Consider the following 27,744-nt stretch of genomic DNA (forward strand, 5'->3'; position numbering starts at 1 on the left):
AGCCTAACATAAATACGGAATTGACACCTAGAAGACACCGAGGAAGGGACGTGACCAAGAGCGCGAGCTCTCTTAGCATTTTAGTACTAAGTGCTTGACCTTTCCGCAGGTCGTAGTCTTTACACACCATCTGTTGGTGACTTTTAGTATAATTTTTAAGCAGGAGACAAATCAGACATTGTCTCTCGCGACGATAGCACGAGCTTTCTTACCGATAGATAGCGCCTTATAAGGATAGCCTGCAGAAATTACGCGTTTCTGCTACTGCTAGCTGTCACCTCCAGACTTGGAAATAGTGATAACAGAGAGTGTAAAGATTATGAGAGGCGTCTCTCTTTCAAAAAAGCGTACTAACTTTTTTTTTCCCAAAAATGTCCACTACTACCGTAAGAGCGATGGCGCCACCAGTGGCGCCGTTCTCACAGCGCGTGCGTTTTGATGTTAGGTTTAAAAGAGACGCAAAAACTTTCCAGATTTTTAATGCTAGTTTTACAAGGTTTTTAAATAATTTAGTATGTCTGGGGTATATTGTTCCGTTTTAAATTGTAAAATATCGAAAACAAGAAATTCTTGTTTATCTTTTTTTAAGTTTCCAAAGGAAAAAGCCTGGTAAATTCGCATTTTCATTAGATAGGCTTATTGGCATATTAACTTAATATAAATTTTAGTTCTATTTTGTGGCTGAAAATTGTAAATAATGATGGGCTTACAAATAAAACTACGGAATATTTACACGTTAACCATAGAATTTGCGCGAATCATTTCATTGATGCCAGTTTCATGAATATTAGAACTAAAAATAGGCTCACACCATCCGCTGTGCCAACAATTTTCAGTCTTAATGACTCTACACCATTGGAAATTTCAGAAAATGGTAATTTCAATTCAAGCCTTGCTACTCCTCTGGGAAGATCTAAATGATAATTTTGGTTTTAAGTTTTTATTAACGGACAGGATTAGCCAAGATTTTGTAGATAATTTTCTTGGATCTATAAGACAGAAAGGAGGCAACCGTGATCATCCCAATAGACAACAATTTCGAGCTGCATACAGGGCTGCCTCTGTAATAATCTCTTGAAACCACCGGATTCTAATTGCATTGAGGATTTGGATGAGTTCATTTTAAACATTGACACTTTTAAAACTGCAACTCCAGGACCGGATGAAGATTTCTCCAATTTTGAAAATCTTGTAGTCTCGCAAAGCCAGGGGCAATGTTCCGATGAAGACTTAGAATTTTGTAAATCTATTGAAAGTCCAAACCTGCGAAAACAAAATGTTCTTAGTTACATTTCAGAATATCTAATTCACCGCTGTTACTCAAACCTTCAATGCTCTTCTTGCATAAGTCAACTCAAAAAATACAATCCAATTGTTGACCCAACAAATCTGCTCTTTTACTTTTAAGCTTTCAAACCAGCAAAGAATTCTTCTATCAGCTGTTCAGCAGCCTCATCGTACCAACTGATAGTTTCGTAAAATTTGTAACGGAGACAAATGAAGTATTTGACACCAGTTTTAAGCTTTTATCGCACATGACAAATATTAAAGGACGTTTGGAGAGATTCATCATTCAAAGAATTGACAAGAAATATTTTAAAGCTAATGAAGATTCTCCATGTGCAACTGCTTACCAAAACATGATATCTTTTTTCATAGAATTCTGCATACATAGTTCCCTTAAAAAACAAGATCTCAACCATGAATACATGAAAACCCAGAAAAGATAAGTTAGGAAACTGTTAAAAATACAATATTAATCACATTTTACCAACTTCAATGTTTCCTCGTATTTTTTAACTTATACCGCTCTGTTCTCGTTAAGCCTCGGCAATTTCATAAAATTTCCAATGAATTTCCTTGGTTAATCAAAGAAATTAATTCTTTTAGTATCAAAATATTATAAATAGTCCGCTTTCTTGTACTTACGTTTCTTTATTTTTCATGGAATTGAATTTTATTAATTTTAAATTAGCATAATTCAACTATGTTTAACAGCCATGACTGATGAAAAATACTTTCCGGATGTTTACAAAATTTAAAACATTTCCAGTAGCGACATCGTGTGTCGGATAGTATCGTAACCTCTCCTATGGGCGCGTGCTCTCAAAATCTTGTACGAAATTTTAACGTTACGGGAATAGGAAGAGACGCCTCTCATAATCTTTACACTCTCTGGTGATAATTTTAACGGGGGCACTTCGGGCTCCCGACCCCCCCTTAAGTTTATTTTTAATGAGGGTCAAAAGCCCAGGGGAGGTGAAAAGGGGGAAAACATTTTAAAATAGGGAGATAAAATACAAGAATAAGAATTGGTTACGTTACTTACGTAAACATTTATTGTCTTTAAAACGTTAACTTTAACGCTAGATTTCGCATTTGACTAGGGTAGGAAAACAGCGTTTCAGCAACGGCGTAAAAAAATATATTTCAGAAATTTCCGTTAAATTTTTAATAAATATTTTTATTTAATTTGGGAGCCCAGTTGGCCCGCAACCCCAGTTCGAATGATTTATTATAAGGGCCTCTGATTTTTTTTAAGAGCCATTGGCCCCAGGACTCCCGCTATTTCCAAGTTTGGTCACCTCCGTATTAACTTCCTTTGAAATATATTATCTAGACCTTTATACACGTTTCCTAAATCTATAAGCTTGGAGGAGAGAAGTACTATAAGCAGACAATATTTGAAAAAGTATAGTTTTTAGGAAAAGATAGAAGGCGCCACCACCGAATGATAAAGTTTACAATATGTGAAGAATTTGTCCCACCACTGCCTTCTATAATAGAAGGCAGTGGCTGAAGCCGTAATTGTATCTCTCAATGGTATTTTTACAATAGACCTTCCGAAAGGCGTAAGATTAATATGCTTTCTTTGGTTTATATTAATTATGTAAACGTGTAGATATTGCGTTTACAGGGTTTTAAAAAGATTGTATTTTATTAATGATTTATTAGATTTTGTGTGAGGAGACGTTGTATATCTTAAAATACAAATTTATCCGAAATGGCAGCTAATATGTACAGAGTTGGTGGTAAGCCTTAACCAGATCTTTTTCTTTTATACCAATATTAAATCAAGAACGATTACAAGTAGTCATATAATGTTTTTTAGCTATGGAAACATAATTTATTAACAGTATAAATAATCAATTTTAAACTGTCGATAATTTGGTCGCTCATACACTTTTAGTGAATTTTGGCGCACGCGTCCATGTTCAGTTTAATTCCCATTTGCTAAGTTCCTGCTTATGGACAAAGGTAATGGCGGACATGCGGGAGGGTTAATGTTTGCATAGACAGTAATAGACCAATTTTAAAGGAAGTTTCTGATAAATTTACATGGTCTGTTGCACTATTTGGAGTTATTGGGTAATTTTTAAGCGGGCATGAGTTCTATTTAAATGGCTGGTGGAATTATAGTCCGAGGTTTCTTCGTATTTTTAGACTCTTATATATATATATATATATATATATATATATATATATATATATATATATATATATATATATATATATATATATATATATATAATTACAGTCTTGAACTCATTGGCAATGGTATTTGACTACGTAATGAACAAACACTGCTAGTAATGGTTTAAATAATTTTTACCAGAGTCCCAGCATGGATTCGTCACTGGTCGGTCAGTTGAAACAAATTAACTTGTTTTACAAATTTTGTGGAACCAGTGGTATCTAGTCGTGGGCAGGTCGACACTATATATGTCGACTTGTCAAAGGCATTTGACCGAGTATCGCATCCCAGGCTACTTGTAAAGTTGGCACATCATGGTCTTGCGGGAAACTTTCTCAACTGGATTAAAGATTACCTCAGCCAACGACGCAACTATATAAAAATTAACGGCGAAATTACCAAGGTGTCATATGCGGAGTTCCTCAAGGACCATCTCTTGGTCCTCTACTATTTAATGTCTATATTTCGGACATCCCAGCCTTATTTCGGTAACTACACTCGCGGACTGTAGACGACTACAAACTGATCTTTATGAACTTGGAACTTGGTGTACTAGAAATAATATACCAATTAAAAATGAAAAAACAGTAGTTGTAACATATACCAGGAAAACGATAAAAATAATTTATAAGTATCAATTTGAAGGGAAAACCCTGAGCAGAAAGGATAACGTTAGGGATTTAGGGGTACATTTCGACTCTAAACTTTTATTTAACGAACACGTTAATCAAAAATGTATTAGAAGTAACAAATTATTAGGCGCGACATTCAAAATAGCCAAGCAAATAAAATCAGTACCATGTTTAATAGCCCTATACAAGTCCCTGATAATGTCCTCTGTTTTTTACTGCTCGGTAGTTTTTTCCAGTACATGTAAAACGAATCTACAAAAATTAGAGAACATACAAAAGAAATGCTTCCATCTATGTAAAATTATTTTAAACAAAAATAGAAATACCGAAAATTTGCTAAGCTACACTGAGTTTTTAACCCAACTTCCCATACATTACTGAAACGAGATATCAAATTTGTAAATAATCTCATTTTTTCCAAATATAATTAATATATATATATAATATATTACAAAGTCCCGGAAAATATATATAGCAAAAAATAAATACACGGATAAATTAAATTAAATTAAGATGTTGAGATTAGCAAGATTGCGGTTTTGTCATAATAATAAACCAAGTCGTTCTTAAACAAAACAAAAAAAAAGAAAAGTTAAAATATTTAAAAAACTACAAATATACAGTGATATCCGTACGTACAAGGACAAATTCTAAGCACACCTTGGACTTTATCTAATTTTATAGCTTTGTTATTTAGTTTTCGATTAGAAAATAAATCTACTTTGGAACCATAGTCGTTACAATTGTTCATGACACGAGTAAAAATTGTGCTGTTATGTTTTGACATATAAAAAAGTCTTTGAGTTCTAGTAGATTTAAAATTGAAGTGAAAGTTTATATTTTCTGTATTTCTGGGGAAACAATTCTACCGTTAATTGCGCGATGAATGAATTTAATGTCGTTTTTTATCAGACATGAAGTAATTGTATCTAGTTTTAGAACGTTCAAGATCTTATCATTATTAAAATTTTTAAAAGCCGAATTAAGATTTTTATAAAGAAATAAAAATTTCTTCTGGGTGCTCTCTAAACTTGCTATTGTTGTATATGGTTAGTGTATAATAATTTACTGTCAAAATTAAAACCAAGGTCTTTGACATTTTGTGCTCTTTTCAATTTAACTCCATTTAGGCTATAAGGATAATAGAATGGGTTGGTCTTACAAGTATAAGTGATCACAACTGTTTTTTTTCATTAATAGGTATATTATTTGTATTACACCAGGCGTTTAAATTTAACAAGTCATTTTGTAGGGAGACACAGTCAGAAGAAATTTTAACTTCATTCGCTAATTTGTGATCATCAGCTAATTGGTAAAGATTGCAATTCTTTATAAGGGACGGGATATCGGAGATATGTATATTAAATAAAAGGGGTCCTAAAGACGACCCTTGCGGAATTCCACAGTTGACACCATAAGTTATGTCAGTAAATTCGCCATTGATCTTAATGCGATTGCATCTATTACTGAGATAATCACTGAACCAAAGAATTAGAGACTCAGATAGACCATGGTGGGCTAATTTGCACAGTAAACAAGGGTGGGACACCCTATGAAACACCTTAGAGAGGTCAATATACACGGTGTCGACCTGACCACGATTATAAATTATAAGATCCAAATAATTAATAAAGTTAAATAGGTTAGTTTCGACACCTCGTCCTTTTACAAAACCATGTTGTGTGTCAGGGATATGCAACAACCATTTAGAACGGTGATTGGTCTAAAATTGCTGGCTCACCCTTAAAACCTTTTTTAAAGACAGGCGAAACTACAGCGGATTTCCACTTTTTTGGAAAAGTGCCAGAAGATAGCGATAGGTTAAAAATGTATATAAGTGGCTTCGAGATTAAGTCTTTACAGCCCTTTAACACAAAATTGGGAATTCTGTCAGTACCGGAGGTAGTTGTTGGTTTCAGTTTGTCCAAACCTTTAGTGACGTCATCTACAGTTATTATCACCTTAAAGAAGTTGTCGACCATAACAGGGTCTTGATTAAAAATTACATTTGGGTCAGAGGTGTCGGTGCCTACATTGGAAAAGTGTTGAGAAAAAACCGTGGAAATCTCGTTATTGTCCGTGATAAATTCATTATTTTGATAGTGTTAAAGAGCTTTTCTTATCGTTTTTCTTCTTGTTTACAAACGACCAGAATTTCCTGTTGTCATACCGAATTGAAGAGCTAATTAATTTCATATATTCGGACTTGTCCCGTTTTAGGAGATTTTTAGACAGGCATCTCTGATAATTATAATTGTCATAATTAGTAGACGAGGAAATTCTTTTGTATTTTCTGTATATATATATATGGCCGCTATATATAAACCTTTCAAATTTTAAATTATATATTAGGGTGTTTAAAAAAATGCAAATATCGAAATGTTTTGGTGCACATTGATTTTCTCGTTCATTTTGGTCGGAAAATGACACTGGAAAAATGTTAGGTAAATTCATTAATATTTAGGACTGCCTCAACGAGCTAAAGTTATAAACAAACCCATTTATAAGCAAAAAATAATTATGTCACTCAAATACTTTAACTGAACGAAATATTTAATATTTATTACTTACTTAAATTTACACAGGGTTTATTATAGTAATAAGTACTGGTACACAATAAAATAATTGGCAGAAATCCCCACAAAACCAGGTCCTAACTTGTGATTCTCAGCAGTTATGACCTGGTTTAGTGGGGCTTTCTGCCAAATATTTTATTGTGTACTGGTACTTATTTCTATAATAAACCTTATAAAAACTTAAATAAGTAATAAATATAAAATTTTTGGTTCAAGTAAAGTATTTAAGTGACATAACTGATTTTTGCTTATAAATGGGTTAGTTCATAGTGGTAAAACTAAATATTAATGAATGAACTTAAAATTTTTCGTGGGTCAGTTTCTCATCAAAATGAACAGGAAAATCCATGTGCACCAAAACATTATATATATATATATGGCCGCTATATATATATATATGCCCGCTATATATATATATATGCCCGCTATATATATATATATGCCCGCTATATATATATATATATGGCTGCTATATATATATATATGTGGCCACTATATATATATATATGGCTGCTATATATATATATATATATATATATGGCCGCTATATATATATATATATATATATGGCCGCTATATATATATATATATATGGCCGCTATATATATATATATATATGGCCGCTATATATATATATATATATGGCCGCTATATATATATATATATATATGGCCGCTATATATATATATATATATGGCCGCTATATATATATACCCTTACCGAAAAACGTTAGCCTAATAATCGTTAAAAAGTTGTTGCATTAAATCTTCCAAAAATTGCCTTCAAAGGTTGTTAAAAAGTTACCGAAATATTGCTCCACAGTTGCGCAACGGTTGCGCAACTGAGGCCCAACGGTTGCCTGATTTTAAGTTGTGTAAAAATTGTTTCCAAAAGTAGCTTGAAAATAGCGTTAAAATCAATGGGAAATTGCTTATGAATGTCAAAAAGTTGCCCAACCATTGTGCGTATATTGTCAAAACGTTGCTCAACCATTGTGCGTATTGAACCACTAATTAGTAGTAATTGTAGTAAAATAATTAAAAAATGATATACAACCAAAATTAACTTTAATTAAAATTAAACAAACTTTACAAGAGACTAGAATATTCGGACATGTCACTGTCACTAGTTTTTTCTCCTTGCAATGGGTTCATTTCACCACCACACTTTTCCTTGGCTTTTATCTTCCTCATTTGCCTCACGGCCACAGTCACTTTGTTGTTAATCTTTTTCACTAAATAGTTCTCCTTAAATTTAGAAGTCTTGAAATACTTTCCAATGAATGCTAAAAGATATAAATGTATAGTAACAGCAAACTTAATTTTGATCTTTAAAATAAATTATCCCTTATTTAAATAAGGATCTTAAAATATTAAATTTCAGGAGTAGATATATATTTTCCATTACATTTTACATGTAATTAAATTAAAACTGGGTTTGGACATGACCAGCCAACAGGACTGAGCGATATAATTAGTCTACACTAATAAGTCCTTCAGAAAAAAAACCTAAATAAACATGTTCTGGAAAATTATAGTTTTAAAATGAAATATATCTCATATCAAATTTATATTAATAATATATTAAAATGTTTACAAAAGATAAGATCAATTTAAGGAATTCGCAAATTTTTCTTTAAAAATAATTAGTTTAATATTTTAAAACCATCATAAAAACCATACACACCAGTGATTGCATCCCAAACAACCGGCTCTATCCCTTTTTTTGCCCCTTTTCCTTTAGCACTAAGTTTCGCCAATTCCCCGGTGGTGTACTTCGATCTTAAAATCGCACCAATTGCGGCTGATGCACTTTTCTCGTAATATCAAGAATGTATTTATTTATACTCAGGGAGAATGAATATGTCGAGATTATTTTTAGCGTTTCTCCAATTCCACCCATTGGGCCCCCCGGTATGCTCCTCGACATGTTCATTCTCCCTGAGTATAAATAAATAAATACATTCTTGGTAATATAAATATCTGATATTACTTACTTTGCCTCTGTGGTTCCAAATAAAGCTTCTCGGAGAAGTTTGTTTTCCAGCTCTAACCGTTGATTATTGCTTTCTAAAACTAATCACATGCGAAAATTAAATGTTTGATTCGAGAAAAATAAGTAAATTATGTGATTTATGATAATTACTTTCGTATTTCATTTTCAAATCGTCCAAAATGGCATCGTTCTCCATGATATAAGTGAAAGAGCCCCACCGGTGTTTTGAAAATTCACCCAGAAAATCAGGTAGTGGACGACGCGTTGTAGCTTTCTCTATGTCTTCAATTCGCGCGGGAAACTGACGAAATTCAAACGCCATCTATTGCGCGCGAAGCCACTGATTTCTTATATTAATAGTCTTTGGCAACGTTTTGATAATTCTGTGGCAATTTTTGAAACTCGTCTTGTGTCACCCTGAGTAGTCCTTTTGCATATCCTATACCTTTTTATCATTTACTATATTTTTTGCTGAATATTCAGCCTGCAATGTTTTAACAGCAACTTTAAGGCAATCTTTAGGAGACAACAGTTGAGGTGATTTTTGACAAACATTATAGCAACCTTTAAACCATTAATTTTCTTTATAAGTACTAGAAAGTCTCAACAAATAAAGTTGTGTTTGGTTGCCTATTAGTTGCCCCAAAAAGTCGAAGTTTCTCTATAGTTGACAAAATATTGTCAATTGGTTGTGTGAAATTTTTGTAAGGGTATATATGGCCGCTATATATATATATATATATGGCCGCTATATATATATATATATATGGCCGCTATATATATATATATATATATGGCCGCTATATATATATATATATGGCCGCTATATATATATATATGGCCGCTATATATATATATATGTGGCTGCTATATATATATATATATATATAAATGTGGCCACTATATATATATATATAAATGTGGCCACTATATATATATATATATATATGCCCGCTATATATATATATATATATATATATGCCCGCTATATATATATATATATATATATATGCCCGCTATATATATATATATATATATGCCCGCTATATATATATATATATATATATGCCCGCTATATATATATATATATATATATGCCCGCTATATATATATATATATATATATGCCCGCTATATATATATATATATATGCCCGCTATATATATATATATATATGCCCGCTATATATATATATATATGCCCGCTATATATATATATATATGCCCGCTATATATATATATATATATATATGCCCGCTATATATATATATATATATATATATATATATGGGCGCTATATATATATATATGGGCGCTATATATATATATATGGGCGCTATATATATATATATGGGCGCTATATATATATATATGGGCGCTATATATATATATATGGGCGCTATATATATATATATGGGCGCTATATATATATATATGGGCGCTATATATATATATATGGGCGCTATATATATATATATGGGCGCTATATATATATATATGGGCGCTATATATATATATATGGGCGCTATATATATATATATGGGCGCTATATATATATATATGGGCGCTATATATATATATATGGCCGCTATATATATATATATGGCCGCTATATATATATATGGGCGCTATATATATATATGGGCGCTATATATATATATATGGCCGCTATATATATATATATATATGGCCGCTATATATATATATATATATATATATATATATATATATATATATGGCCGCTATATATATATATATATATATATATGGCCGCTATATATATATATATATATATATATGGCCGCTATATATATATATATATATATATATATATATATATATATGGCCGCTATATATATATATATATATATATATATATATATATATGGCCGCTATATATATATATATATATATATATATATATGGCCGCTATATATATATATATATATATATATATATATGGCCGCTATATATATATATATATATATATATATATATATGGCCGCTATATATATATATATATATATATATATATGGCCGCTATATATATATATATATATATATATATATATATGGCCGCTATATATATATATATATATATATATATATATGGCCGCTATATATATATATATATATATATATATATATGGCCGCTATATATATATATATATATATATATATATATGGCCGCTATATATATATATATATATATATATATATATATATATATGGCCGCTATATATATATATATATATATATATATATATATATATGGCCGCTATATATATATATATATATATATATATATATATATATATATATATATATATATATATGGCCGCTATATATATATATATATATATATATATATATATATATATATATATATATATATATATGGCCGCTATATATATATATATATATATATGGCCGCTATATATATATATATATATATATATATGGCCGCTATATATATATATATATATATATATATATATATATATATATATATATATATGGCCGCTATATATATATATATATATATATATGGCCGCTATATATATATATATATATATATATATATATGGCCGCTATATATATATATATATATATATATATATGGCCGCTATATATATATATATATATATATATATATGGCCGCTATATATATATATGGCCGCTATATATATATATGGCCGCTATATATATATATGGCCGCTATATATATATATATATATATATATATGGCCGCTATATATATATATATATATATATATGGCCGCTATATATATATATATATATATGGCCGCTATATATATATATATATATATGGCCGCTATATATATATATATATATGGCCGCTATATATATATATATATATATATGGCCGCTATATATATATATATATATATATGGCCGCTATATATATATATATATATATATGGCCGCTATATATATATATATATATATATGGCCGCTATATATATATATATATATATATGGCCGCTATATATATATATATATATATATATATATATATATAGGAGCCTTATTACAATTTTTGGATCTTATTTTAGTCTATGGTATTATATCATAGGTAGATGGCGATAGCATCTCCGCAGAATGACAAAATCCAAAAGTACACTATTTTTGAACAGTGCTACTTACAAGGAGAGTACCCGAGATGTTTATTTCCGATTTTGTTCAAAGTCGGCCAAAAGGGGACGTCGTACTACCCATTCGTTTTGCCATGGCAACTGAGAATGTTTTTGACCACTTATAACCAAAATAAGACTTTTTTCCTGATTTTACCCCAAAATGTTCCAATTTACCCAAACTTGGTTAATTTTTCCTAAATCTAGTCCAAATTATCCATTTCGTGATTTCAATTTTTTTTAAATTTTCGTAGGTAAAAATACCGAAAAAATACCATGCTTTTTTAAATGTAGATTTTTTGGTTTTAAGTGGTTAAAAGATTTTCGGTTGCAATGGCAAATCGAATGGGTAGTCTCCTCTTGGGAAATATCATACCTCATACAGGTCTACATTACGGCCGACTTTGAACAAAATCGGAAATAAACAACTCAGGTACTCTCCTTGTTAGTTCCTCCATTCCTCACTACGAGGGGTTATTTGTTGGTTTTAACTACCTTCCTTCCCCAAGGCATACTTTCCCTTCTCCCCTCCCAACTTGTATTTCGCTGGTAACATTCATTAAGAAATAGGTCCGTAAATACATCTAGACTGGCAGCCTTATGAGGATGTATATATATTTTAGTTAGTTTTGGATGACCTTGAAGACATGGTTCAAGGTCATTGAAATTCTTAAATTAAAACCCTAAATCCTGATGAGGATGTGTAGCAAATTTCAGTACTCTAACACGAGTATCTTTAGAGTTATCAGCTCCCGAACCTCGCTTTCGACACGTTATCAACTTAATGACCTTCTTGTTTTTCATCTAGCATTTCTCGGCTTCCTATTGGTCAAATCCGATCACGTCAAAGCTATTTGTACTTAAAAAGTCACGTGGAACGCTTTTCTAATTGGAACCAACTTTGTAACACTTACGGTTCTCGAGTTAGTTTTTGGATGACCTTGAAGACATGGTTCAAGGTCATCGACATTTTCGCAGTAGGTTTCCCCCTACATCTTGTATACGACTTGAAAATTTCAAAATCGTACCTAAAACACATTTTGAGATATTCGCTCTGGTTCATTTTTAGTGGACACCCTGTATATTAAAATTAAGCAAAATTATCATGTTATATATTTCAAATTTTAGATTATGTCTACTTCGAGATTTCCTCTAGTTTGCCATACCAAATTCGTCGGATTGAAGAGCTCATTAAGGTAATACTTTTTTTTAAAGTTTAAAGGTGTTTAGATTTCTGTTTTAAAATTACTTTGTGCCATGTTTATAGTTTTTGTATATGTTTTTCATTGAACATTCATAATCTTGAGTTTTGTTATTCTGTCTTCTGAATGGGAATTGTTTGGGGCAGTCTGTTTCTAAATCCATGCTTTAATTTTATTACAGACTCCAAATGGAAATGTTGAAGCAAAAGTTATGTGTTTCTATAGAAGAAGGGATATTTCAAGCTCATTGATGACTTTAGCAGATAAACATCAAAGTATGTATTTTTTGCTGTAACTTATACTATAAATAAGGTTAAAGGTATACATATCTTATGGCATATACACTGCAACTTATATGGTATTAAAAGTACGAAGTTATAAAGGGAAATAAACTTAAATCTGATGATGAGATTCATAATTTTTCATTTTTGAGGAAAAGTACTTACGTGATTCCGGCTATGATACTTCCTATTTTTGTCATGCCTTTGATGATATCTCCAAATTGTTACGAACCTTAATGTGTGGCTTAAGTCTTGTACTTCTATGCAGCCCATCTTTCCATATAACGGTACACATCCTAATAAGATGGTAAAAACCATTGAAAACGTTTATTATTTATGTAGTATTTTTGCTGATGAAATTTATGATTAACATAAATATCTCTGATGAATTCAAACTAATTTCAACCCCTCAACCAGATACTATTTAATGAAATGATAATAAAACGTTTTGATACTCTATGGCTTTCTCTTTGCCAATTGATCTAACAACTAGTGCTGGATGTATAAAAAAATATAATATTTGAGCCTTTCATGGACTATAAACCTCGTTCGTTGCCTGAAAGCCAAAACCATGCAACATGACATTTTTTTTCGCTATAAAGAATTGTAAGAAATCTATGGCACTGAAACGTATTTACAGCAAACTAACACATTTGTGAAGATATCAATTTTATAAAAAACATAATCCTTAATTATCACACACTGTTTCAATTATTTTATCAGCATTATGTAAAATGACTGCCAAAATCCTTATGTCAGATAAAATTATCAACCCGATAATGGACCAACTATGCAATATGAAAATATAAAATTACCCGGAAAAATAGCTTTTCAATTATTTACTCTGGGTTATTTTTTAGTGAACATCCTGTATACATTATATTCATATATGTATATATTATATTATAGGTATATTATATATATGCATATATGTAAACATATTATATGTAATTATTATATATGTACACATGCGTATATGTATACATAATATTTATATATTTGCATGTATGTATTTATTATATATGAATATATGTATACATATTAAAGGCCATCATTTTTTAAAAACCTTTCTTTTTAAATGTTTAACTATGAACTTTGAAATTTGGTCAATCATTTAAAGTAGATACAAACTATTCACTGTTTTTTTTTCTAATTTTGATGACGCACTTTTTAAAATAAATTCAAAAAATAATTTAAAATTTGAAAAATAATGTTTTTAAAAAAATGTACATATGTAGTATATCATTGGAAATGGCATACATAACTGAGTAAAATGACACCATTTGCAACTCTGTAGCGTAATTAAAACAGCTGCTATGGGGATTAGATTTTGGCCATTTTTTAAAATTTTAAACAGCCATATTTTGAAAACCGTTTGAGATAATTCAATAAAACTTTGCATTTTCCTTGAATTCCCTAGACATTATCTATATGCTGCAAAATTTCACCAAAATCCGAGATTGTCAGGATTTTTAGTGTGTTGATTTCACATGGAATGCCCCATTGGATTTTATTATAATTTAGAATTGTTAAACTAGCTTCTGAAGAAGGACCATGGTCCGAAAGCTCCTGTAAGTTTGTAAATAAATAGGTTTTCCTAAAAATTATTCCATGAAGTAGCAGCCTTTTGAAGTGCTAGTGGTTCTGCTAACTGGGGTATATGAACTATCTTGTTATAGGATAGTGTTTGATCTTTTACGTGATTGGTTTCACTGGGCACATTTTTTTGTTACAAAGGTGCCTTAGAAGAAGAAGAAGAACTTGACCTTGAAAGCCTCTCTGATGAAGAGCGTCATCAGCTTAATCATCGGGAGTTATTTCTTTCGAGGCAGGTAGAAAACTTACCTGCAACACACATTCGTGGAAAATGTTCTGTTACATTGCTCAATGAAACTGAATCGCGTTTATCATATTTAAATAAAGAAGTAAGTGATTTTATATAAGTTAAATTTAAGGCTAATATCATTACTATAGCATTAAGGCTAATATCATTAGTTTACTATTAAGGCTATAGCTTCAAATTTCTGTACTAATTTACCATGATCTTATGTAGAATTGTATTCGTTACGTCTCCGAGTCTGTGGCAACCACCTTGCTCTCTACCTTGTTGCCAAACAAACTTCTAGTACATGTAATTCAATATTCACTAGCAGCAAAAGTAAATAGAGGGAGAAAGTCTATCACTGCCTTCAGATTTTACCTTCCACCATGTTTGACACCCTTTTTAAAAAGCTAGTGATCACGTGATATTTCTAACCAATAAGGATAGTCGTGCATTTGTGGTATTCCGGTCCGCGCTCAAGCTGAAAATTTTGAATATTATTCCCTGGCAGCCATGTCACCGCCTCGTGATTTCAAATAGTCTCTCTGTCAAATGCTGACCATTATTTCCTTCGATAACGGTTGATTTTAATTAATAAATACTATATCAATTGTAAAATAAACGAAAAAAGCTCGTAGCTATAGCTATTATTTCAGTTAAACTGGCAAATTGTTAGGCCTTAACATCGTAGATATACCAATTAGTCCTGATCTCTGCTCTTAGATGGCGCCATGCCCTTACCAAAAAATAAGTTGGTTTTTAGTTGGTATTCACATTTAAGTTGATATTAAGTTGGTTTTAAGTGGTCAGCATATTTCAGTAAACTAGTTAAGTTGGTAATAAGTTGGTTTTAAGTTGGTGGGAAAATGCCTTTTTCTTTAAGTTGGTATTTAGTTGGTTTTTAGTGGTCAGAAAATTACATATTATTTTTTAAGTTGGCTTTAAGTGGTCTTTATTAAGTAACATTTTAAGTAAGTTTTTAGTTGGTTTTAAGTTGGTGGGAAAATGCCTTTTTCTTTAAGTTGGTATTTAGTTGGTTTTTAGTGGTCAGAAAATTACATATTATTTTTTAAGTTGGCTTTAAGTGGTCTTTATTAAGTAACATTTTAAGTAAGTTTTTAGTTGGTTTTAAGTTGGTGTTAAGTAGGTTTTTAGTTTGTATTTAGTTGGTATTTGTCTCAAATACAAACTTAAAACCAACTTAAATAGTTCTTAGACCTCTTATTTTTTGGTAAGGGCACGCTCTCCACGATTTAAGTGAGCGTTTTTTTAGTTACGGTTTATTTCTTTTCAAAAGTCGTGTTATTACTTTTTAAATGTCGCATTTTAGTTTCTATCATATATCTACTTTATTTAGGAACTAAATTAACCAAATTATCGAAAGCAAAAGTTTAATATTCACGTATTTTATAGATAACTATTTTTCATTGTGGCGGAGTACAACCGATACCTTTGTGTCCCTGTAAAGAGGCGAGGTAGAAGTCATTTCCGAAGGCCCAAAATTTTACCCCTCAAATAAGACTTCGTGCGGCTGGACCCAAGTGCCCAACTTTCTCCCAATATTTACTTTTGCTAGCAGTGCATAGTCTTACCCCTTATGACTGACACACATTTTGCCAAGTTAGAGACCATTCTATAACCATCTTAGACCCAAGTTGCATAGCAACCTTTAATGCCTCTAAATCAGGCGGCTGCAGGTTATAGTGTAAGAATGTATATGAAAAAATTCAACTATTTTGATTTTATCAGTACCGATTAAGTGACCTTTTTTCGTGAAACTTAGGTCAATTATTAATATTCAATCGGTTACTTCCATTTTATTTCTAACTTTTGAGGTTCTTCATTTATTATTTTTTTTCTAAAGTATAAAAATGATTAGTGGGTGGCTAATTTTGATTTTGCACTAATACTTTTTCCCTTTTTCAGGATGCATTCTTCTATTCACTGGTTTATGATCCACAACAAAAAACACTTTTAGCAGATCGAGGTGAAATCAGAGTTGGGCAGAGATATCAAGCTGAAGTACCATCGTCTACCATTTCTAAGCCAGGTAAAAGCACAACTAAAATTTTTTTCAATAAATTATTTGTCTAAACAAGTTATACATTACAATTCAGAAAAGGCAGTGGAACATGACTTAAGTGAACAATAAAGTTATTTCGAGAATTTAAATGAATTAGATATTATTATGATAAAAATTATAACACTTTAAACAAAAAGTAAAGAACTAGTGTATAGTGATCATAATAGGTGTTTCTATAAAATACGGGAGATCATGCACATGTAAATGTTTTTCTACGTCACTAGCTATAGTTATTGAAGATAGAGAGTGTGGGCTAGAGTCGATATAGATTTTGGAAATTAAGTCAATAAAGTACTAAAAAGCTTAATATCGTGACTGGAAAATATTTTTTCATGCTGTCTCAGAAACACTGTTTTCCTACCCTAGTCGAGAGCGAAATCTAGCATTAAAGTTAACGTTTTAAAGTAAATAAATGTTTGCGTAAGTAACGTAACCAATTTTTATTCTCGTATTTGTCCTTCCCTATTTTTAAAATGTTTCCCTCATTTCACCTCCCCCCCCCCCCGTAGGCCAGTGGCCCTCAATAAAAATAAACTTAAGGGGGCCGGGAAACTGTAGGGCCCCGTTAAAAATATCACTATAATAATAATAATAGTAATAAAATAAGCTTTTATTGGATAAATCCTACTAAGTTGAAAAAACTTTTTTACAGAGGGATCCATTACATTAAAATTAAATTAAATTTAAGAGATATACCAAAAATGATAAAATTGTCCAATTACGTAGTCTTTAGCATTCTGACGAAAACTCCCTAATGATTGACTATTTTTTAAATCTCTGGGCAGTTCATTCCAATATTTTACCCCAGAGACACTCAGATTTTGCTTACTGAATTTATTGACCTTAGGGGCCAGAGAGAAGTTAGTCAGTTTCTCACGAGTACTGTACTTATGATGTACATTTTTTCAAATAAGTCCAGAATATATTCTGGTACTTTTGATATATTCACCCTGAACATGAAAGTTAGAAGCATCCAAATGTATCTCTGTTCCAGTGTCATCCAGTCCAGTTCCGCATGCATTTCTGTTGCAGATGATCTTCTATTTTTATGTCACATAAATTTACCACATTTATTGTGGATTACTTGAAGTTTCCTGATGCATAATTTAGGTCCGTTCATATATAGAAGGTTGCCGTAATCAATTATTGATAAAATACGCGAAAAAGTAGATTAGTCCATAATTAAAAGGGATAATATATCTAAATCCTAAACAAATTTGAAGAAATTAAAAAACTTACTAATAACTCGTACCGATAGGTCTTCGAGCGAATATCGGATCAAATAGATCTTCGAGTAATAAACTACATAAAAACTAAATAAAATAGCCAGAAATTCCAACGGTAGACCGGTTTCATTCTATTTGGAACTCATCAGTATCGTGCGGGAAATTGGCTGGCGACTGTTATATCGAAAAGAGAAACTAAGCCTAAACATTAAAAATTTCAAAACGCATTGCATGTTTAGGCTTAGTTTCTCTTTTCGATATAACAGTCGCCAGCCAGATTTCCCTGAATGAACCTGAAAACTCTGCAGACGTCATTGCCGCATGTTGTACAGAGGTTAAAATCCCATTGAATTATGAAGAAGCCATTACGTCACCACAATACATGGAATGGACGAAAGCTATGGACCTAGAGATGAACGTTCTGGAAGAAAGACAAGTGGCTACTTAAACGCTGAAACCACCGGGAAAGATTATGGGCTGGAGATGGGTGTATGCGTTAAAAAGAAATCATGAAGGTGACATAGTCCGATACAAAGCTCAAGGCTACGGGCAGGTGGAAGGCATAGACTATGAGGATGCGTTTTCCCCTGTGGTTAATTTTTCACTGATAAGATTATTTGTATCATTATTTGTCATTTGTTTGGGATGGGTCCATACGCATATGGACGTCACGAATGCTTATTTGTACGGAACACTTGACAAAAAGGTCCTGATGAAACAAATCCCTGGCTATGAGAAGGCAGATCAAGACAAATACTGTCTAAGTATACAAAAATCACTGTACGGGTTACCACAAAGTGGAAGGCAGTGGTTCCTCGAGTTGGATAAAAGTTTTAGAGAACTGGGTTTCTCTAAGGTTATCAGCACGAACTGTATATACCATAAATCGTTTAACATAATAATACTTGTTTACGTTGATGACCTGGTGGTTTTGGCGAGAAATCAAGCTTTGGCTCAAGAAGCTTTTCAAACCATGTCTACAAAATATAAACTGAAATTGTTGGGTCCAATTCGAAACCTATTGGGTGTGGTTTTTGATTTTAGACAAGACGGAACCCTGAAGATGCATCAAATGACATATGTAAACAAGATTAGTCAGAAGTTTGGTTTTCGCGACAAAAATCCAGTTAGCCTGCCCCATGATAAAAGACATAATTTTAACAAAACAGGATTGTCCGGTAACAGAGGAAGATCGAGAACTAATGAAGGATATCCCATATCGACAAGCAATTGGCAGTTTATTATTTCTGGCCCAATGTACCCGTCCAGACATCCTATATGCTGTTATCATGTTATCGCAGTATAACAGTAATCCCGGTCAGAAGCACTGGTTTTATTTGCAACAGTTGCTGCATTACGTTATCTCTACAGCAAATTATGGACTGTTATATCAGAAAGTCAATAATCCCCAACTTGTGATCTACAGTGACAGTGACTGGGCGGCAAATAGAGACACGAGATGTTCCCATAGCGGGTATATAGTTAATCTTAGATCCTCACCTATAACATGGCACTCAGTGAAACAAAAATCAGTTGCGTGCTCAACCGCAGAAGCCGAGTACGTTGCATTGACAGAAGCTATAAAGGAACTGTTGTGGTTATATCCAATAATGAATGACTTAAAATTGTTTAATGTTCGCTTTAATAAGCCGTTTATCTTATGTGATAATCAATCAGCCATTGCTTTAACTAGAAATAATGTCGAAAACCAGCGTACCAAACATATTGATATAAAATTCCGTTTTGTCTGGGAGCATATTGATCGGGGTAATTTTTAATTGAAATATGTTAATACTGCAGATAATATTGCAGATATTTTTACTAAACCCTTAAACAAAACTAGTTTTCAGAAGTTTCGCTCATTGTTAAAAATTGAAGTTTAATTTTATTTTAAATGACTGATATAAGTGTACCCTAACTATGCCAAAAAAGGGGGAGTGATAAAAAACATGGTAAGCAACCCTGTATTGTTTTTTTTTTTTGCCATATGGACTTATGTAATAATGACGTCATTCTGAATCGTCTTTTTATGGGCGGCCATCTTTGTTTTTGCCGCCATGAATATTACTCACTAATCTCTCAACTGTCATTGACAATGCATGTATACAATTTCTTTAACGTTTTAATCCTTTACAAATAAATTATTATCAAGTTTAATGTTGATACCGTCGTTGTTATTAAATACCTCCTTCACGACTAAAGTATTAAAAGTTGTAGACTAAACTGTGATTTGAGTTTTGGTATTATATTATATGATGTATACAGCGGGAAATCAGTATTTTGTAACAAGATGAAATAAAAACGATGTTAAAGTGAAGTAGCGTAGAACTTGTAACTCGTTAAAGTGCAAATGTAAGTTGCACATGGGATAACGTTATTATAACATGTTTGAATTTTCGGGAATATCTATAAACTATAAAAATCCATACTAATTAATTTTCACGGCTAACATATATAGGATAAAAGTAAATAAAAATTCGAAGAAAAACCCGTGAATTAAGGATAAAAAGAAACTAGTAATTTTATTTAAAAAATGTTGAGATGTTTCAAGCCGTGGCTCGTCATTTTTAAATAAAAATACTGGTTTATTTTTATCCTCAGCTCACGGGTTTTTCTTCGTATATTTATTTACATTTATCTTAATAACTATTGAGGTTTTAAAATTAAATTTTCCTGTCATAGCCTAAGTAGAATCGTAGAATTAGCACAAATTAAAACTTATTATCTATAACGGTATATTAGTATTACCTAAAAAATATTATTCGTCTTGTGTGGTTGTGCACCCTACTACATCATAATTCATTAAAAAGTATGGAACGTTTGAGGGAAACGCGAAAGATTTAGTTTCACTTTCGAATACGTAACGTCCATGGTCCACCCTCGTTTGGCTTTCGATTTAAAACGGTTCATTCAGGATTATTACACTTTGTAAACCAATTAATATATGTATTATCAAAATCATGTAAATTTGATGAATTAATAAAAATACAGAAAATAAAAATAACTTACAAATAAAAATGTCAGCTATTGTAAACTGCCAAATGAGTGATGTACAGCGTAAAGAGTATCGAACTAATACTATCTGTATAATCAGTTTCCGTTATAGTAATATAAAGATTGAACATGTTCGGCTAAAACTTCGACGGAGTCGGACGGACTTCTATTTCACGGTTATTACTACATTAGTAGCCACTGGACCCAGGAAAGCCATATTTTTATTTGGATAATTATAATATGGATGCATTTATATTTATGTTTTATTATTTTCGAGTTATTCACATATGTTTTATTTTCGAGTTTTAGTGAAATATTTTCATGGCCCGAACCTTTTTGGCCAATTGACCCTAGGGCGATTCGCGATCGGGGGAATTATGTTTGGCGCTTTAGGGGCGCCGAGCCCTTTTTTAAGGTGTACTATGTAACTGGTTCTCTTGGGAATCTAGTGGTATTTTATGTAATGCAGAAATTCAAGACTACGCGTATACTATTAATCGTCCCAAAATTATGGGAAACGATTTGTTCGTTAGTAAAACCACATTGAAGAAATTAAACCAAATGGTTAAATGAGACAAACATATTTTTCGCTTTTAAATTGACCATTTAGCAAATAATAGTTTAATTTAGTTTGGTTAAACAATCGGCAGTAATTAAGCTAAACTTGTTTAAGACTACTTTACAAGTTTTGTACCAATTCATATTTAAATCAAGATTAAAATTTGTAAAAATTATTAGCTTGTGATATTTTATGATAAAATTTTAGACCGGTAGACTTAATTTCGTTTAGAGTATAAAGCTTGGTTTCCACTAGCACGCGTCATTATGTTAATTTTTTGGCGCACATAAGATATTCGGACACACCAATTTGGATCTGGCCGCTCTTGCCTTTGGCTTTAAAAATGTTTGGCGCCACTGTACAGGGACATTTGAAAAATTGAAGGGGTCTTCCGTAAAGATTGCTTTGCAGGTTATATTCCCTTTAAGTAAGCTCAAGTTGTCAGCATATTTCAAGTTACTAGTTGAAGGGGTAATAAGTTGTTATTCAGTTGGTAGGAAAATACTTCTTTTGCTAAGTTTGTAATTAGTTGGTTTTTAGTAGTCAGGAAGTTACATATTATTTTTAAGTTGGTTTTAAGTAGTTAAATGTAAAAGTTGATTCTGGTTTAGTTGGAAATAAGTTGATTAATAAAGACGATTTAAGTTATTTTTTAGTCCCAAATACAAACTGAAAACCAAGTTGAAATACAAGTTGTCGTAAGTGGTTTTTAGCCAACTTATTTTTTGGTAAGGGCAGGCCCCTTGGATTTATCACAGACCAAAATTATCAATTATGGGTGTGATAGTTGAGACTGAACATTGGTTGTTGTGTCCATCTTTCTTGTTTGTACATAATAACCATGGTCATCCCCAAAAACTATATCCATTCTGTTTGAAATGTGGGGTCAATATGTTTAATTGAAATATATCAGTATGTCTATTTAAACTTCCTTTAATCAATTGCAGATGATGATGATAGAGTTTTGGAAGACCTAGAGGAGCTTGTGTATAATCCGTATCATGGTTTACAAGATAGACAAATAGACCAGTTTCTTATTATTTGCAGGTAATTTGATGCCTTCTTTAAAGGTGTACTTGCGGAGTTGATTCATCAATATTAAAGTTTTTATTATATGAATATCTTACTCTTTTCTGTGTAATATTGTTTATAGAAGGTCACTATTTATTTCTTCTTACTTATAAGTTGATGTTAAAAATATAGATCTGTTGGAACATTTGCTCGTGCATTAGATTGCTCAAGTTCTGTGAAACAACCTAGTCTTCATATGAGTGCAGCGGCAGCCTCAAGAGATATTACACTTGTAAGTTATAATTACACTCATTACAGTAGATGTTTCTATAATGTAAAAAGTAGAAATATAAAATGTTGGTCTTACATCACTGGGCACTGACAGAGCTTTATTTATAGTCTTCTGAGCTTGATTTGCATGCACTTTAGAAAATCTTAAATTTTAAGTGACAGTGATATAAGAGTTACATTGAAACAAGTAGACCTGACATGTTTATTTTATCGAATTAACAATTAGGCTACCATCTTGACCTTGCCCCTTACCAAAAAATAAGTGGTCTAAGAACTATTTAAGTTGGTTTTAAGTTTGTATTTGAGACAAATACCAACTAAAAAACAACTAAAAACTTACTTAAAATGTTACTTAATAAAGACAACTTAATATGTTACTTAATAAAGACCACTTAAAGCCAACTTAAAAAAAAATGTAATTTTCTGACCACTAAAAACTAACTAAATACCAACTTAAAGAAAAAGGCATTTTCCCACCAACTTAAAACCAACTTATTACCAACTTAACTAGTTTACTGAAATATGCTGACCACTTAAAACCAACTTAAATGTGAATACCAACTAAATACCAACTAAAAACCAACTTATTTTTTGGTAAGGGTGGTCCCCAACCCCAACATTGGTACTGATGATGGTTAAAAAAAGAGGCTATTTTTTTCTCATTGGGGTTGCTGTTGAAAAAAATTTCAAACCAGTTTACATTTATACATTTTAGCTTGAATAATTCAAAAAACTATTTGGGCATTATCAAGGATTATTTAATTTCCTCCCATAAGTTTTGTTTATTATTCATTTCAAAATGGGTTAAAACAAAACTTTTAGCTCGATCTGTTTCTTTAATAGTTTCATGCTATGGATCTGCTTCATAAGCATAAATACAACATCACAAATGCCATTTCCAGTCTGGTGCCTGCCAGTGGTCCAGTTCTTTGTCGTGATGAAATGGAAGAATGGTCTGCGTCTGAAGCTAACCTCTTTGAAGAAGCACTTGAAAAATATGGCAAAGACTTCAATGATATTAGACAAGATTTTGTGAGTAATCCTACATTTTTCTATAATGCTAAAGTATTTATTTTTGGACCAATATATTGTTCTAAATTTTTCTATTGGAAATGGTTTGCATTTAAATTTAATTTGGAAATGGACAATGGGCTCATTTAGATTTTTTAAACTTTAAATAACAGTGTATACATTGTTTGTACTTTCAGCTGCCTTGGAAAAGTCTAAAGAACATAGTTGAGTATTATTACATGTGGAAAACTACTGATCGATATGTACAACAAAAAAGGGTTAAAGCTGTTGAAGCAGAGAGCAAACTTAAACAAGTGTACATTCCAAATTAGTAAGTAAAAATATAAAAATACTTTACTATTTAAGTATACAATCAGTCATTGAGTTCACTTATAATGAAAAATAAGTGTTATAGAACTAATAAAAAATATTTTATCCAAACTGGGTTTTGAATCAGGAGCTAATTACTGCTCAGATGTTTTCCAATAATTATTGGGGGGTGATTTTAATATAGTGAAGAATCCATACCACAACCTAAAAATTGCTATCTTGTCGTATCCTCTATGTTAAGATCTTGTGTATTGATTAGGTCCCGCCCACCCTCACCATACTACTGTCTTTTGTACTATTTCGTCTTGCATAACTTATGTATCAACCATTACAGTTTTTACACTTTTTTACTTGTTTCTAGTTGGTTCACTTAGTTTTAAATTATTCTTTTTGGTTTCAGCAACAAGTCTTCCAATTTGGAAGGAAGTGGTACCGTAGGTGCCGAAACTCCGGCTGTTGGTGGAAGGCCTTGTGAGGGATGTTGTGGTAAGTGTAGTTTTTTTAATGTAATTTTATAAAGGGTCAGTATCAGCAAATTTTGCGGTGTAAAGCCTTTTCTGTACTAAATTTCCACTCCTATTGTTAAGATGAACTTTAAGTAATTTGGTGTAATACAAATACTAAGCATTTTTACAGCTGTCAAGCTAAGTTTTTAGAACTTAAGCAACAACTTTGAAATTGAATTTTACTTTCTCATGAAACCACATGGAACTAAAGGAGCTAGAAAACATTTAAAACAAAATTCATGCAGCCCAGCTATTTGTGTAATTAAGGTTAAGAAATTGTTTGTGTTCTAGCAACAAGTTCAAATCAGTGGTATGCATGGGGACCTGCACATATTCAGTGTCGCTTGTGCCATAACTGTTGGGCATTTTGGAAAAAATATGGAGGCTTGAAGCTTCCAACACCAAGGCTAGAAAGTTTGGATCTTAGTTGTGGAAACTCGTCTGCAGACCGCATCTCAAATTCTTCTTCAATTCATTCAGGGTCATCTCACAGACCTCATCGATGTTCTGTAACTGGATGTGGAAAAGTAAAAACTGTCATTTTATTTTTCGTTTCTTAATAGTATAGGTGATCTAGGGTTTTGTACAAATAAATATATTTGCAAAGCCAGTAAAATTCCCATAACTCACATTGACATGAAAGACAGCCAATATTATAAAAATAACTGTAGAAACAACCCTCTGTTGATTGTAATAGTAGTCCGTTATTTATTAATGATTCATTTAATGCATTCACACAATATTTTTGTTATTTTAGTCTCCAACTAATATATTGTGCAGTTTTCATTGATAGAAGATAGAATTAATTCATGTAAACCCAGAATATGCAATTGCAACTATAGTCTCTGCTTTTGTCGTTTACTAATGATATTCAATCCTTGACTGTTATGGTTTCCATGTTGTCCAGGGCTAGATAGAAAGGAAACATACCATAGAGTGCAAAATGCCGCGGAATAAATACTTGGAATAATCTGCCAACTGTTATAAAGAAATTAAAACCCCTAAGTGAATTTAAACACCATTTGCGTCTACATATTTTAAAAGACAAATGATTTCTATTTAAATTAACTCTTAATTAAATATAGAAACTATTTTATAATTTATGTTACGGGCCTCCTTGTAAATCAGGCATGTCCTGAAGGTGAAACCCAATAAAAGCATTTTTATTATTATTATAGCTCAATCAACCATGCCAGACACCCTTAATGCAATAACTTCATTATTGCAATACAATAGCAAACTTGGATTTATTAATTATCAACATGGACAAAAGGATTGGTTTACCATTAACTACATATAGCAACAGTGATTGGGGTTTTGAATTCTATGATGTCATTGTGATTTGTGATTTTTGTAAATGCATGTGCCTTAACCATTTCTTGTGCCTTTACTAGTTAAGATTTCTTTCCCACTCAATTGGTAATTTTTTTATAGGAATTCAAACTCAAAGCACATTTAGCTAGGCACTGTGCAACTGTTCATGGAATGGCCATTCGTTCTGGTAGTCCTCGTCCAATTGTCAAAACTAGAGCTGCGTTTTATCTTTGTAGTACTAGATTAACGCGATTTGCTCGAAGGATTTGTAGAAACATTCTTAAATCTAGAAGAGCTGCTAGAAATCCCTTTCAGCCCATTAATGTAGCAGCCATTAAGCTTGAATGTGAGTTTTTAAACTAAAACCAGATGTTTCGCAAGTTCACTGAAAACACTATTTTTTTTAGGTCAAAATAAAATAGTTGAAGGTGTAGTTCCAAGTTTTCCAAAATTGCGGGAAAGAGAAAGAGGAAAAATTGTTGATATATCACTGAGACTAGGGACACCAAGCCTACCAAGCCCGGATTGGCTTGTTGCAACCCCGAAAGATAAAATTCCTCAACCTGATAGACTTGCTTTTCCACCTCCACCAAAGGGAGAAGGTATATATTTTATATTTTTCAGATCCTACTTTTATATCTAAAATTTTGTTTTAATCAAATGTAAGTGTGGCTTCTTTGATCACTTAGCTTAAACCAGCCAACATTAAATTGTGTACTAATTTGTAACTATTGGGTATTGATACTCCTCAGCATTGACCATTTGGTAAAATGACCTTAAAAAGAAGTAGAAAATATTGCTACTTGCTGAATAATAGGGACTTGAAGCTATTTTGTGGACCTTGTGGGAGCCCTTCTTTATTTAACCTCCCTCTCGATGTACCCAAAAGTCAACAGCCACTCTATCAAAGTACGTCAAAAACTAACTGACCTGCACCACTCCAAGCAAAACCTAAAAAGATCTGTCAACAGACAAATTGCATTAATTCTCCATATTTGGCAACTTTCCAGTGGCAATAGACTTTGCTATCTAAAATTACAATCTTTGTGTGAATTTCACATTCATAATGATATCTCTTAAGCCTTCCTGGCCCACTATAACGTCAACCAACTTTCCCTCTTCTACTTAACACAAGATACGTTTGTGCTATGCTTCAACCCATCATAAAAATAACTAAAATCCACATTTTCATACAGAATCAACTGCATTGGAACTTTCTTCCAACTGACAGAACAAAAGACATAAAACCAATTGAAAATCGTTTCCTTAATATGCTACCAAAC

General features: G+C 31.7%; 2 protein-coding genes and 1 long non-coding RNA gene across 4 annotated transcripts in view; 1 reads left to right on the plus strand and 2 right to left on the minus strand.

Moving 5' to 3' along the window:
- Positions 1 to 540: 540 nt before the first annotated feature.
- LOC149947460 (uncharacterized) lies at positions 541 to 2,019 on the minus strand. 2 transcript variants are annotated; one of them, XR_016480479.1, is made up of 4 exons: positions 1,930 to 2,019; positions 1,635 to 1,859; positions 1,327 to 1,523; positions 543 to 1,263 (listed from the first exon to the last, which is right to left on the minus strand). It is a non-coding gene; the product is annotated as an uncharacterized LOC149947460 (long non-coding RNA). The 2 variants fall into 2 exon arrangements; XR_016480478.1 differs by having other exon boundaries at positions 541 to 1,263; positions 1,327 to 1,859.
- An 828-nt stretch (positions 2,020 to 2,847) lies between these two features.
- The window catches only part of MTA1-like (metastasis associated 1-like), a 31,459-nt gene continuing 6,562 nt past the window's right edge, over positions 2,848 to 27,744 (plus strand). The window contains exons 1-13 of the mRNA XM_090170984.1: positions 2,848 to 3,032; positions 12,960 to 13,027; positions 13,215 to 13,308; positions 15,052 to 15,239; positions 17,063 to 17,186; positions 22,946 to 23,045; positions 23,202 to 23,301; positions 24,144 to 24,332; positions 24,509 to 24,642; positions 25,042 to 25,127; positions 25,439 to 25,674; positions 26,582 to 26,807; positions 26,869 to 27,063. Coding sequence (XP_090027110.1) covers positions 3,005 to 3,032; positions 12,960 to 13,027; positions 13,215 to 13,308; positions 15,052 to 15,239; positions 17,063 to 17,186; positions 22,946 to 23,045; positions 23,202 to 23,301; positions 24,144 to 24,332; positions 24,509 to 24,642; positions 25,042 to 25,127; positions 25,439 to 25,674; positions 26,582 to 26,807; positions 26,869 to 27,063 — 1,768 coding nt within the window. The 5' untranslated portion in view covers positions 2,848 to 3,004. The remainder of the gene's footprint in view (positions 3,033 to 12,959; positions 13,028 to 13,214; positions 13,309 to 15,051; positions 15,240 to 17,062; positions 17,187 to 22,945; positions 23,046 to 23,201; positions 23,302 to 24,143; positions 24,333 to 24,508; positions 24,643 to 25,041; positions 25,128 to 25,438; positions 25,675 to 26,581; positions 26,808 to 26,868; positions 27,064 to 27,744) is intronic.
- On the minus strand, positions 8,311 to 9,114 carry LOC149947462 (uncharacterized). The gene is made up of 3 exons (XM_090172156.1): positions 8,829 to 9,114; positions 8,680 to 8,758; positions 8,311 to 8,464 (listed from the first exon to the last, which is right to left on the minus strand). The coding sequence occupies exons 1-3, from the start codon at positions 8,998 to 9,000 to the stop codon at positions 8,329 to 8,331; spliced, it is 387 nt and encodes a 128-aa protein (XP_090028282.1). The 5' UTR covers positions 9,001 to 9,114; the 3' UTR covers positions 8,311 to 8,328.

Source organism: Leiobunum rupestre, chromosome 4 (assembly GCF_980474605.1).
Source record: "Leiobunum rupestre chromosome 4, qqLeiRupe1.1.hap1, whole genome shotgun sequence".
Lineage (NCBI taxonomy): Eukaryota > Metazoa > Arthropoda > Arachnida > Opiliones > Sclerosomatidae > Leiobunum > Leiobunum rupestre.

Excerpts from the sequence above, each read along its gene's own strand:
- LOC149947462 (XM_090172156.1), bottom strand. The coding sequence starts at position 9,000 with ATGGCGTTTGAATTTCGTCAGTTTCCCGCGCGAATTGAAGACATAGAG. Across the intron at positions 8,759-8,828 it reads TTTGAAAATGAAATACGAAA|TTTTAGAAAGCAATAATCAA; the intron begins GTAATTATCATA and ends GCATGTGATTAG. Across the intron at positions 8,465-8,679 it reads TTTGGAACCACAGAGGCAAA|ATCGAAGTACACCACCGGGG; the intron begins GTAAGTAATATC and ends TGCGATTTTAAG.